This window comes from Bidens hawaiensis, unplaced genomic scaffold, assembly GCF_021521415.1.
Source record: "Bidens hawaiensis isolate Kalapana, Puna unplaced genomic scaffold, B.hawaiensis_p1.1 tig00026395_1, whole genome shotgun sequence".
Taxonomy (NCBI): Eukaryota; Viridiplantae; Streptophyta; class Magnoliopsida; order Asterales; family Asteraceae; genus Bidens; species Bidens hawaiensis.
The window spans coordinates 106227-121399 of record NW_027494246.1 but is presented as its reverse complement, the minus strand read 5'-3'; the positions used below and the strand labels follow the sequence as shown (position 1 = coordinate 121399).

Here is a 15173-nt window from a genome sequence, read left to right as displayed (position 1 = left end):
GGATTTAAGTTCTTTCCGCGGCGCGCTAAGGATTGTTCTGTCTGCCTTCGCCCTCGCGCACTCAAGCCTTCTCGCGCTAGACACTTAAGTCTTTTCTCCAGTTTAAGCCAGCCTGTATGCTTTTGAAATATCTTATCTTCTGTGCTATACCTGCCAAGGTATGGGCGCAGTAGGCCAGATCTGACATCTGTCCGAAAGGTCACTTTCGGCGCAGCTTGCTTACCAACCCTCTTGGTTGTCAGAAAAAGTAACTGGCATAATCTTTTAAAATCTTCTTTTCCATGCAATGAACAGTAACCTGTCAGCCTTCCCCATCCTCTGCAGCTGCCACCATATCTTTTGCTTGTGATATCTTTTGCTTGTGATATCTTTTGCCTTGATTTGATAAGATCTTTTTCCCCAATTCAAGGGATGTGTTCCCTAGGGTTTTCCTATAAATAAAGCTAATTTCTTTGATAATTACACACTACACTCTCAAACACTTAAACACTCCCCAAAACCTTTCTCCTTTACTCTCAGCCAAAGATCTTCAGCGACGCCTCCACTCCCCTCTTTGCATCCGTCTTCTCTTCTTTCTGCCCAGAAATCTCGGTAAATATATAATTTGTTTAAGTAACTTGCATATATTCAAGACATAAAAACCAATCGTTAAACCAATAACCTCTTATTTATAGGTTAACTTTCGCTTGTTTCAAAGTTGGTTCTTACGTTATCTTTCAACGCACCTTTTACAAGTGAGTAATCTCGTACCTAATCCCCTTTTATTTTAAACGTTTTGGGATGTTCATGTGTTCGTACAACTTGAGTCTTAAACTTGTTTATGAAATTATGTGCGCAAAACCCATGTGTTATGGACGTTTACTAGTGTTGTATATTTGTATGTGTGGATCATTAACCGCTTTGATCGGCCTATTCCGAAGTTTTCATGGATCCATTAGATGAACACGGGAGACCTATTGTTACGATTTTCTTGGTTTGTTTGCACATACACGAATGATTATTTGTTTTTGCTCGATTTGGAGCACGTTATGAACTATGAGCTATGATCTATTTAGGCTTGATCACAATCTGTTTACACACTATGTTGAACACCAGTTATACACATGTTGCGCGCAGTGCTTTGTTATTATCTATTTATATCTATTAATCTTGATTTCTCACCGACACGCAAGTGTTGACGTTTTATTTTAACACATGTTCAGGTTTGCTGTAGCTGCTTTTGGAAACTCGAGGACACGTAGGATGTTTTCTTTTACTTTGGACCTAGTTTAAAATATAACAAGACAAGTTTATGTATTTGAATATTATGAGTTATATGTGATTTATGTTACTTTTTGGTGTGTTATGCGCATGCGCAATGAAATGTATTTATTAAATATTGACACCCAAATAGTGTCACGAATAATGAAACAATTGGTAGCGCCCCGATGTATAATCCGCCATCGGTCGGGGTGTTACACCTACGTATGACCTCATCTGCAACTCAACTGGGCTATTCATTGGATCAGCAGATCACATTCAAATACACAATATTTCAGATGATCATCATGAGATGTCAGTCACCAGTTATGTTGCTTCAAAATGTTACGACCAGTCTGGATATCAAACTGGAAAATTTTCTAGATGGTTTAACTTAACAACGACGCCTTTCAGTTTCTCTCAAAAGAACATGCTCACGGTTCTTGGATGCAATGATATCGCCATGATGGGTAGCGTGGTTGCCTTCGAATTCGTCGTTGGCTGTTTTGAGATATGTGAAAAAGCAAAAGATTTGCGTCATGGCCACTGCGAAGGAATCGGCTGTGGCCAGACAGCTATACCAAGGGGTGTCAAAGATTTTGATGCTGAAGCTGTGAATAATGCAAGCAACCGCACACGTGTTGTGTCCTTCAATCCTTGCAGCTTTGTGTTTCTTGTCGAGGAAGAAAGTTTTCAGTTTGGTGGTCTCCCAGATTTATCTGATTCTTCCAAGTATAATACCACGGACCCCATCATCCCTACACTGCTGGAATGGGTAATAGAAAGAAACCGTACTTGCGGAGATGCTAATGAGTGCAAGGGAAATAGCTCATGCAATGACACAGCTATTGGGTATCGCTGCAACTGCAAAGGCGGGTATGAAGGAAATCCTTATCTAGATCCAGGCTGCCAGGGTAAGTGTGCATCTTATATATGCTTTCAACTTTTAGCTTTTAAAATATAAAAACATTAAGATGAGGGTGTTAGTTATTTCATAACAGGTCTTATATTGTAAGTGAAAGTGATGTAAGTTGTATAAGTAAATACGAGATGTGAAAAATATGTGGAATATTTATGTAAAAAGATAAAAATAAAATAAAATAGAACAGCAGGCTAGACGTAAATCAATAAAAATAAGAAGAGCCGATGATATAGAAATACTGAAACATAAATAGAGTTCAGGTTTTAATTTCATAGATAATATAAATGGGATTGTCTATAATGAATCAATGATAGACAAATTAAAAAGATTTTCTCAAGATTCTTATTCATCTACTTGATATTTTGAAAATGGGTCTCTCTATCCAAGCCGTACATACGACTTTCATTGAATACGGTTTTCCGCAGAATTCTATATGTATCTATGAGATCGAGTATAGAATTTTGTTTACTCACTTTAAATTGAGTATTTGTTTCCCTTATTTTCCTGCTAGGATTGGAAATCATGTATTTTATATATTCATACGATTGAGTCATTGGGTTTTCGAAATAATGTAAAAAGAAGTGCTTCAAATCATTGTTATTTGACTCGGACATGTTCTAAAAGTCGAGGTATTTCGAATTGTTTGTTAAAACAGACAAGGTTAGGGAAACCCTTTGAAATTTTTTTTTCATGGCATATCTTGTCTGCGTTGTGTAGGACATGTGTGGACGTTTAACACCGATGCATCCATAACTTTTAGTTTTATTAACAATAACAGTTTCGAATCATGTATTTTAAGCTTTTCCATGATGCGAAAATAAAAAATATACCCGTACTTAAAAAAAATACATTTTATCTTAAAAAAATAATTATATTTAATATAATAAAAAAACACCAAATCCCTACCGTCTCTCTTCATCCCCAACTTCCTCCATCCCATAATACCGCTGCCTCTGTCACCGGCCAACCACCCCCGTCTACCAACACCACCAAACTAAACACCACAGTTGCATGTCTTTTGGCGACATAACAACCACCAAAGTTTCCAATTCCGACACCTATTCTCTTGCGGTGGTGGCCGGTCGGTGAGGGAGCGGCTCGATAAAATGGAGAAGCTGGTTGGGGATGAAGAGCGCCGGGTGGATTTATTTTTATGTTGCCCCACAGTAATAATATTAAATCTTTATTTTCTAATATAAAAGACATTTTTTTATATTTTTTAATAGGAATATTTTCGTCACATCACGCGCTATGTAATAAAAAAGTAAACAGAGTTAAAGGTTCGTTAAATTGAGACCGTTTTTGATAAAAAAAGATAAAAGTTGAAACTATCAGTAGCTAGATTACTAGTTGAGATTAATACCAACCAATGATTACTTGTTTGAATTATTAATATTCAATTTTTCTTATATGTTGTTTTATTTGATCCAACCCAAGCTTTGCCCCTAAATTTTCATGGGGGTGTTGTCAAAAAACCACCAGTTACTTTAAATTGTTTTTCTTTTTCTCTGCTAGACATTGATGAGTGCAAGGAAAAAAACATCAGTTGTTATGGGCACTGCATTAATACGGAAGGGGGTCACGATTGTACATGTTGGGAAGGATACATTGGTGACGCTACAAAACAAGGTGGTTGTCGACCAAATGGCTCAAAATTCCCAATCACGGCATTCACATTAGGTAATTCTTCCCTTTTTTTTAAGGTTACAATAGGTGGCAAGATCACAAATTCTACAGGACACGGAATTTGGTTTCAATCAACATTGACTATTTTCTATTTATTATAATAATTCTTGCTTCACTACAAAACAATAAACCTAGCTCTCTATTTATACTAAACACATATCTTGCAAAGCAAGAAAATCTATTCTAGGATACTAAATTAGGGATGAGTTCAGTATCGTACCGGTATCGAAAATACCGATCCCGAAAATCACCAATTCTTGGTATCGGTACCGAATATTCGGTTTGATACCGATATTGAAGATAAAATTCGGGAAGTACCTGTACTGTACCGTTCCCGAAACTTAAAACTTAATTTGGTAACGATTCGGTACCAAATTTGCTCATATCTATACCAAAAAATCTTACAATACTAAATAAGGATCAAGTTATTCTAAAACGGGGAACAAAAATGAGAAGGATGAGAAGAATTTATAGTCACACAAAAAAAAACTCATTAAAAAAACATAACAAAATTTATTAAAAAAACGAAAAAAATAAAAAAACACAAAAATGTTTTCACCGTCTTTCTCGTTCTTATAAAAACACACACACACAATGGTAAGTGAAAAAAATCGTTGTATCTCTTTGTTTATCATTGTGTTTTGATGTTTATTTTCGTCATTGATTGTGTCTTTTTTTTCTTAACATTGTGTCTTTTTTTATATTGTGTTATAATACTCAACATTGTGTTATATTTTGCGATCTAATGTGTTCTTTTTTAGTTATAATTGTTTGTTTTGTTCATTTTTGTCATTGTGTCTTTGATCTCGGTATTGTGTCAATTTTTTTGTAATTTTTTTTATTTTTAACGGTAATGATGGCGGAAATACTTTAGTTTTTTATTTTTTTCCGTTTTTTTTTATATTTTGAGTTATGTTTTTTTATTTACTTTTAAGGGGTTTTTCTATAATCACAAATCCTTTTTACAATTCTTATTTTTCTCTCCCTTTTTATTTTTAATTTATCCTACTAAATAAACATGGTAAAGTTAAAATACAAAGGACAACAAAAATGGGAAGTGTGAGAATAAATCCAGTCCATTGATCTTAGATTTGAATGACTAAGATTAATTTAATAAATAAAAATTGATGGAAATGACATTAAGGTAATAACTCACCTTTGTTGACTTTCTCTCTCCACATGCCAATTCACTCGTCATTTTAAAATGTCCATAACTTTTTCATACGACATTATATTTTTATAAAAATCCACCATAATAATAAACGTTTTTTTATCTTTAGTATAAGTATCATATTGTTATATAAGAATAAAAATAATTAATGGGTTTTTTTAATTGTGTTTTTTGTTGTTCATTGTGTAATATGTTGTTTTCATTGTGTTTTACGTTTCAAATCATTATGTTATATATATTCACAATTGTGTCTTACGTTTTAGGTCATTGTGTTATACGTATTCACCATTGTGTCTTACATTTTAGGTCATTGTGTTATACATATTCACCATTGTGTTTTACGTTTCATGTTATTGTGTAACATGTATTAATCATTGTGTTTTATGTATTAGATAATTTGTTGTTATTTTATCATTGTTTTTACATATTATTATTACACAACGGTATTATCAGTATTTAAAAAACATAATGATGAGTTGAAAGACACAATGACGAAAAAACATAATGACAAAAAACACAATGATAAGCGAAAAGACAAAATGATGTGCGAAAAGACACAATGACGGAAAAAGACACAATGATAAGCGAAAATACACAATGGTGTGCGAAAAGACACAATGACGAAAAAAGACGCGACGGAGTGCGAAAAGACACAATGATAAGCGAAAAGACACAATGGTGTGCGAAAAGACACAATGACGTAATTTTTGTTTTAAATTTTATATAACAAAAATCATACTCATATTAAAGATAAAAAAACGCTTGTTATTATGATGATTTTTTTTTAAAATATCATACGAAAAAGTTATAGACGTTTTAAAATGATAGGGGTATTAACATGTGCCTTGCATGTGGAGAGAGAAAACGTGTACAATTACCTCAACCCTTTTTTCTTTTGGTCCCCACTTGACACATGACAATTATTTATGGCTTCTCACACTTCTCATTTTTGTTATCATTTGTAGAATAATTTGACGCAAATAAACATACCAAAATAATCATACTAAACAATTCTAGAAGTACTTTTTTACGAAACACCCCTTTAATTTAATTTCACTTTCTTTAGAACAATGTGTGTTAACTTTTTTGATGACCCATTTCATAATTATCTTCCACTTCCTCTTATCGTAGAATCGGTCATTATTTTACAACCACATGCGTCATAATCATTATTTTTTCTTGCTTTGTTATTCATTCTTCTTGATTTCTTGTTTTTCTCCGCTTGTTATTTCTTTGATCTCTATATATCTTGCTTGACTTTCTTTCTTCTAGCTATTTTCTTATTTGCTTCTCTACTTTTCTTTCTTTCTTTCTTTCTTGCTTCTTGTTTGCTTCACTTCTTTATATATTTCTTTCTTTCATTCTTCTTTCTTATTTTCTCACGTTCGTTCTTTCTTTCTTTATAACAAATAAATAAATAAATAAATAAATTTCTTATTCCTTTCTATTACTATTATTCAAAGATCGTGTTACTTTTTTTTCAATATTTGTCTGTTCACTATGTTGACTACCTTCTTGCATACTTTCTTTGATCAATGTCTTCTCAGCCCTGTAACCCCAAGGGACAACTCACATTTCTCAAAAATAAGCTCTCAAAACTCATACCATTGTTGGAAATTCAGGCATAGGAACACGACACAAAATTTAATCTCAACCAAGATCGACTCTTCTCTTTTTATTATAATTCCTGACAATACAAATAATAACCCTAACTCTCTATTTATACTAAACACACATCTTGTAAAACAAGAAAACCTAGTTGAGGGTACTAAATAGCCTTTAATAATCTCTAATCATACTAAAGAAGCGTACCAAAATAAATTTGGTAAATAATTCTAAATTCTTTTACGAAACACCCTTTAACTTTCACTTTCTTTCGGAATGACCTGTTTAGCTTTCTCGATGACAGGTTTCCCGATAACATTCTATAAAATTCCCGGCCAAATACAATTTGTTTAACTTTCTACATAGAAAATTAAAACAAAATATGGCACACCCTCTTGACACCTTGATGTACTCGTATCAACATGTTAAATTTTACCTTGTAAAATGCTAAATATAACAATGTATGTGATAAGATACTATCATGTGGATTGATCTTTACATGGCATATTTCTTTTTCAAATTACCAAATTAATTTGCTTTTTGGTTTAAGATAGCTACCAATAACTAGTTTTCCTTTTATTTCACTTGTAGCTCTAGTGTTTGGCATGGTGGCACTATTATTAGGAGTGATTGCGTTATACTTTTGGATAAAGAAGAGGAAGCTAATAAATTTACGAGAAAAGTTCTTCGAGAAAAATGGGGGGGGGGGGGTGTTTTTGAAACAAAAGCTGAATGCACCAGGGACTAGCGAGGCAGTGACAATATTTAGCACTAAACAACTTTGAAAAGCGACCGACAACTATTCTGAGGAGCGGATTATAGGCCGAGGTGGTTATGGTACAGTTTATAAAGGAATTTTGCCCAATAAAGGTGTTGTTGCAATAAAGAAGTCTAAAGTAGTGGACGGGGCGCAGGCAGAGCAATTCATCAATGAAGTCATGATTCTTACACAAGTGATCCAACGAAACGTGGTAAAACTACTTGGTTGTTGTTTGGAAGAAGAGGTCCCGGTATTAGTTTATGAGTTCATCTCCAATAACACTCTTTTCCATCATATTCATCATAGAGTGGGTGGAATGAGTTGGTTATCATGGAATAATCGATTGAGAGTAGCAGCTGAAGTAGCCGGTGCACTTGCTTACCTTCATTCAGAAACTATTATGCCAATTATACATAGAGATGTCAAGTCTGCTAACATATTATTAGATGACAACTACACCGCAAAAATTGCTGATTTTGGTGCTTCAAGGTTAGTACCATTAGATCACGAACAAGTCACCACTCTTGTTCAAGGTACGCTTGGGTACCTTGATCCTGAGTATTTTCACACAAGCCAACTAACCGACAAGAGCGATGTATATAGCTTTGGAGTGGTTCTTGCAGAACTTATAACAGGGCAAAAACCCCTTTGTGTAGAAAGAACCGATGACGAAAAGAATTTAGCAACATACTTTGTCAAGGCCGTGAAACAGAATCGCATACTTGAAATTGTTGACCGACGAGTTTTACGAGAAGGAACAATTGATCAGTTACAAGGAATAGGTGATCTGGTAAAAAGATGTCTTAGCTTACATGGAAATGACAGACCTACTATGAAAGACGTGGCAATGGAGTTAGAGTGCTTAAAGAAATTCAAAACTCATCCCTGGGGTGAACAAAAAATGCATGAAGAATCAAGAAGCCTAATCCTAGAAATTGAGCAGCGTGATCTTTACGACATTCCATTAATCCCACATAATACCAGTGAGTGTGAATCTTTCTCGGGTAGTTCTAATACTATGTTCCAAGAAAATAAACCGCGTTAGGTTGGTTATTTTAGTGTTGATTTGTGAGAATCATGAGTACTCTTTCAGCACAAATTATTAGTAGTATCTACATGTTGTGTTTCTTGTGAAACTTGATACAATACGAATGTGAAGGACCTGATTGGTTAATGCAAAAAGTATTTGGATGGTATGGAAGATATCAAAAGGCGGTCATGATTGAGATCTAAAGTTTAGGGACCAAATATGATTTCTTGGTGCTTAAGTTATTTTATTTAGAATTAGAGTTCGTTTAGGTTTTCTAATTTTAGTTTTCTAGTTCCTAAGTTTACTATTGCTTATATAAGTGTTGCTAATATTTATTGTTTTTTGTGTATGTTTTTCTTTTCATTGTATTAGTCTTTCTTTGATTAATAAAGAAAAAGAGTTTCTCTCATGTTCAAGAAGATCTGATCATAGAATATCATAAGTTCCCAAACGAAGCAAGTGAAGGTTTGGGAGACCCAATTAAGAATAACGATCAAAAAACAAGACCCGGGCCTTACGATCGAATGTTCATTCATTTCCAACCTGTTTCACAGAAAAGTATCATGTAGATTAAAGAATCTGGTCGAAGGCAGGAACGAATCCGATTGAAGTGTAGAACCTATCCCAGACCTGAGATCAACCAACGCAATAGTATGGTTCTTTTACGTTGATCAAGTCACGAATCCATCCAAAGTACAATGATCATTTATTTAGATCAATTTTCATACCGAAATATATACAACAACTGTTTTCCAAATCCCCATTTTTTTATTTCTGATAACTTATAAATAACATGTGACTCTAATTTGAAACTATTTACTCAATAGCCGAAGAACTAAAATTACCATCGAAAGGGTTCTGTGTGAGCCAAGAGAAAAGAGGTTATGTGTGATCCACGAAGGAAGACTCGGAACTTGAGTGGATTGAGCAAGTTAGTCGAAGCTTTTGTGGATCGACAGGGAGAAGAACGAAGACTCGAAACCTAAGTGGATCGAGCAGGGGATTCAAAGCCTAAATGAATCGACAAGGAGAAAAATGAGGACTCAAAATCTTAACGGATCGAGCAAATTGTAACATGATCGATTATATCTAATATACAAAATGATTTGTTTAATTAGTTAGTCTATAATAGTAACTATGTACTTGTAGGCTTGCTTGCGGGCCTTGGAGGATCATAACTTATGCAAACCCTTGACCATAATTACGCCCTCAAAAAAACCTAGCTATTGGCATCGACAAGTTTGCTATGAGCAGAACATTTTTCAAAAAAAAAAAATTACACCCTCAAAACACTCACTTAGAGCATGTTTGGGATTGAGTTTGAAAAGTGCTTATGGCTTTTCAAAAAGCCATTTTAAAAAGCTAGGATTTGAGGCTTTTGAAAAACTAAATTTTAACCCTTTCAAAAAGCTCAAATAAAAGGTTTTTCTATGATTGCCAAACACCATTTAACTTATTGGCTTTTTGAAAAAACCAATAAGCCAATAAGGTGTTTTCAAACTCAATCCCAATTAATCTCTCATCTCGAAAATATCTCGGATTCAAAAAGAACATAAAAAACATGTAGATCTCATCATTTCATAAAGGAAGCATGAAGGATCAGCATCAAACAACATCTATATCTCACAGATCTAACTCGTGTTCTTCAAAGGTACGCTTTCTTTAAAAAGGAGATCTTATCATGCTTAAAAATGGACAAGGAACTGTATAATCATAGGTCGGGTCTTGTTAAATTGTAATATAGCAAAATTGATCAAATTAGGGGTTTAGAGTTGGAAAGTTTAGTTAATTAAGTTTCATTATTTACTTTAAATAATCAAAACCACGTGTAACACTAATCACATGCTACTGGTGGATACAATACCTTATTTATCCTAGCTATCTAGATTAATTAGGCTTCTATATGACTTAACTAAAGGTCATCACTCCCTCTTTATAATTTGAACACAACAAAGCAGATTTGGACAGATCTATTTGATAGGAGAGGATCAAGACGAAGACTTGAACCAATAAAACGCTAAATATGATTTCAAAGGGAGGGGGGCAAAGATTAAGCCCCGTCTCTGTTCAGAAACCCAATATCCCCATATTCGATTCAGAGGATGAAGATTTGGACTGATAAAGTTGTTATTCTTGGTTAAAGAGTTAGGGTTTGATTAAGTGGTAAACGGGGGTGGCTGCTGACAACAGTGGGCGGCGACCATGGTGATTTTTACATGGGAATTATGATGGTGATCATGGTGTTTCTAGGCTCGCACATAGAACTGATTCAACCACCATCACTCACCCTACTAACTCCGGCCACCTCAAATATCCTATGATATTTTCATTCCAACGAAACAAAGCTAGATATGAACCATCTAAGAAATTAACTACCCTAAAATCACAAATCATCTTTAATTAGTCCGTTCCTTTGAGAGTTGATACCGATTAGTATGAGAGATGAGAATGCTTGTTCTTAATTAGATGAGACACTTGTGAATAAGTTTTTGAGTGTTTTTGACAAGGCTTGATTTAGAAAATGGAGATGATGTTAGAATGTTTATTTTATTAGTTCTTTTTATTTTCATTTAATAAACTCTCATAAGTATATGGATAAAATAACAAAGTTATCTCGTGCACATATATTATAACTAGAATTAATAGATATATATATAACACCTATTATGGAAATTGGAAAAGACGTAAACTGTGACAAAATGTGAACACAAAGGACAAGTGCTATTATTTACTTAAAGGACGAAAAATGCAATTTACTCTACATTTCAACTTAGTCCATATATGGTATTTTACAAACCAATACAACTTTTTAACGTACATTTCAACTTAGTCCATATATGGTATTTTACAAACCAATACAACTTTTTAAGGTGCATAGAAGCACACAAGTTCATATAGATATACATAATAAAGTTGATCATAAAACTGCTTACTGGACACTAGTTAACCATCATTGAAAAGAAGAATGATAACCCCGTATGATCAACTTTATTATGATAACCCCGTAGTTTTATGATCAACTTTATTATGTCTTTCCGTGTGATCTTGTTCACGTCTATGCACCTTGAATAGTTATATTGGTTTGTAAAATCCCGTCCCGTAACAAATATATATACACACTTTATGCACAACACAAAAAAAAAAAATACATGGATGTATTGCTAAGAATCAACTCTAAAAAATCAACTCGATCTAAACTTAACGTGGTTTGTTTTCCTGAAATGTCATGTTAGAACCACCTGAGAAAGATTCCCACTCATGTGTATTCTGTGTGATTAATGGAACAACATAAAGATCAGATTGCTCAATTTCAAGGATTAAGCTTCTAGATTCTTCATGTGATTGTTGTTGGCCCCAAGGATGAGTTTTGAACTTCTTCAAGCCCTCTAACTCCATTGCAACATCTTTCATACTAGGTCTATCATTTCCATGTAAGCTGAGACATCTCTCTACAAGATCACCTATTACTTCTAACTGATCAAGAGTTCCTTCTCGTAAAATTCTTGGTTCAACAATTTCAAAGAGACGGTTTTCTTTCACCGCCTTAACAAAGTATGTTGCCAAATTCTTGTCTTCATTGGTTCTTTTTGCACAAAGGGGTTTTTGCCCTGTTATGAGTTCTGCAAGTACCACTCCAAAGCTATATACATCACTCTTGTCAGTTAGTTGGCTTGTGAGAAAGTATTCAGGATCAAGGTACCCTAGCGTGCCTTGAACAAGAGTAGTGACTTGATCGTGATCTAATGGGACTAACCTTGAAACACCGAAATCTGCAATTTTGGCAGTGTATTTATCATCAATTAATATGTTGGTAGACTTGACATCTCTATGTATGATTGGCATAATAGTTTCCGAATGAAGGTATGCAAGTGCACCGGCAGCTTCAACAGCTACTCTCAACCGATTTTCCCATGATAACCAACTCATTCCACCAACTTTATGATGAATGTGATGAAAAAGTGTGTTATTAGAGATGAACTCAAAAACTAGTACCGGTACCTCTTCTTCTAAACAACAACCTAGAAGTTTTACCACATTTCGTTGTATCAATTGTGTAAGGATCATGACTTCATTGATAAACTGTTCTGTCTGAGCCTCATCCACTACCTTAGACTTCTTTATTGCAACGACACTTTTATCGGGCAAAATTCCTTTGTATACTACACCATAACCACCTCGACCTATAATCCGCTCCTCAGAATAATTGTCAGTTGCTTTTCGAAGTTGTTCAGTGGTAAACATAATCACCGCCTCACTAGTCCCTGGTGTCTTGAGTTTTTGTTTCAGCAAGAACCCACCGTTTTGCTGGAAGAACTTTTCCCGTAGCCTGATTAGCTTCCTCTTCCTTATGCCAAAGAATATCCCAATCATTCCAGATAATATCGCCACCATGCCAAACACTAGCGCTACAGGTGGAACAGAAAGTAAAACTTTTCACTTATTTGCAGTTATCTAAAACTAAAATGTGAATTAACCTGGTTTAAAAAAGAAAAATAACGGCATTTAGTCCATGTAAAGATCAATTCACAAGATAATATTGCTAGGCTCTGCCATGTCACACACACTGTTAAATTCAATCTTTTGCGAAGTAAGATTTAACGTGTTGTTAGCATGTTTCATCCATGGGTCAAGACTCATGAGGGTCCATTAGAACTTGCTGTGTTCTTCTGTGTAAAAGGTTAAAGAGTTTCTAATTTTCTATGTCAAGAAGGGGTGATTCGGAATGTTGAAGTATGATTTTAAGCATGAAGATGATTGTTTGTGTGAATGTTGCAGCAGTTAGTTCAAGTAGAAGCAGTCTGTAGTAATCCAGGACTCCAGGTATTTCTTTGGGATTGTTTCTTTAGGCAGTTATTTGTTTTCTGATGTTGGCACAATTGAATCAAAACAGAAAAGAAGAAATATATGTTTTTGGAAGACACGACTCCGAACTTTTTTATTTTAATTTTATTTCTGATGAACCAGAAAATTAGCACACTGATAACAATGAAAACTTATTTTATTTATGACTAAGACGGCCCTCGAAAATAAAGAAACCTGCATATGACTCATAATTATACGGAATATATTCCTACCATCATACCAGATATAAATACAAAGATACCAAGACAACTGAAACCTTCTAGATAATATAAACTCAAATTTCTTAAACCAAGCTTAGTCTAATATCTGAGTTATCTTAATTTCCTGTTGTATCTTTGCCTATTTATAAGAAGAATTACCTGATGTGAATACCATGACTGGAAATTTTGATCCCTTTCCAACAGTTTGACAGCCATCAGGTGTTCTAGCATCGCCCGCATATCCAGGGCCACATGTACAATTGTAACTCCCGACTTCATTAACGCATTGCCCATAACAACGAAAGTTGATTCTATCTTCGCACTCATTGATGTCTAATAAAAACAAAATACTTCCATCACCAAAAGTTTTTGGATCTTATTAAAGTTAAAATGGAAAACATATATATACATACCGTGGCAGCCTGGATCTATGTAAGGGTTTCCTTCATAACCATTATTGCAGGTGCATCTATACCCGCCAATATCTGTATCACTACATGAGCTATTTCCTTTGCACTCATTACCCTCAATGCAACTCCGGTTGCTTTGGATTACCCATTCCAGCACTGTGGGGATGATGGGGTCAACGCTATAATACTTGGAAGAATTAGATAAATCTTGTACACCATGAAACTGCAAACTCTCGTGCTCACCAAGAAACGCAAATCCACAACGATTAAATGACCCAACTCTTGTGTGGTTTCTTACGCTGCCAAGTGTAATATCATAGGATTTGAGACCCCTTGGTATAGATGTCTGGCAACACCCGATTCCTGAGCAGTAGCCATCAGGCACATCATCTGGTTTGTTACATAATCCGAAACAGCCACTGGTGAAGTCACCGCCACTAATCAAGGCAATCTCATCGCATCCGATGACTGTGAACTTGTTTTTTGGGGAGAAACTAAAAGGCGTAGAAACTAAGTCAAACCATGCAGGATAATCTTCATGAGTTACATTTCCGAGCTGGTTGTAACATTTTGTACCGACATAACTGGTGACCCAAATCTCATAATCTGAAATATTAAGTATTTGAACGTCTCCGGTATCCATGAATAGCCTCGGTGGGTCGTAAGTTGAGTTGCAGATGAGATCAAATGTTTTGTCTCTGGAACAACCTGAGCCTATACCAATACCAAAAGGGTATGCAACTGTCAAATTGTCGCATCGTGTCTGGCAGCCTGGCTTTGCTATGTTCCCGGTGACACTTTGAACATTCAACGGTAAGATATCAAACAGAAGAAGTGTGAAAAGAAGTAGCATGTTGCTACTATCTTGTTTGTATGTGTGGAGTTAGTTATGGTCTAGCTGACCAATTTATAGAACAGTGTTAAGTTACTTTGAAAAGTTCTACGCCTTTTAATAATCTATAGGTTGCCAAGTAGAAGATTCAAAATATAAATTGAATTTTAAATTTCAAAACATTATAATTATGTGGGGATTTGGTCATGGTTTAGCTAAGCAATTTACAGAACAGGTAGTGTTAAGTTTAATTGAATTATAATAATTAGAGTATGATAATCAGCTGATAATAATTTAACAGGCGTAGTATTTTCAGTTAAAACTTAGCATTGCCCGTTATACAAATTGCTTAGCTAAACCGTTTAATTAAACTTTTCAATGTAACTGGTGATATAAGAATGACACTACTAACTTTTAGTGTTCACTTTCATTGTCAAGGTCAACTCCACCTTAAT

The 15173-nt window shown here is 34.7% G+C and overlaps 1 protein-coding gene and 1 pseudogene across 1 annotated transcript; one reads left to right on the top strand and one right to left on the bottom strand.

Annotated features, from left to right (window-relative positions):
- The first annotated feature begins 1435 nt into the window (after positions 1–1435).
- On the top strand, positions 1436–8564 carry LOC143573374 (wall-associated receptor kinase 2 pseudogene; annotated as a pseudogene).
- A 3047-nt stretch (positions 8565–11611) lies between these two features.
- On the bottom strand, positions 11612–14956 carry LOC143573347 (wall-associated receptor kinase 5-like). The gene is made up of 3 exons (XM_077058250.1): positions 13890–14956; positions 13636–13809; positions 11612–12819 (listed from the first exon to the last, which is right to left on the bottom strand). Exons 1-3 carry the CDS (start codon positions 14737–14739, stop codon positions 11612–11614), a joined length of 2232 nt encoding a protein of 743 aa, XP_076914365.1. The 5' UTR covers positions 14740–14956.
- Between the last annotated feature and the right edge of the window lie 217 nt (positions 14957–15173).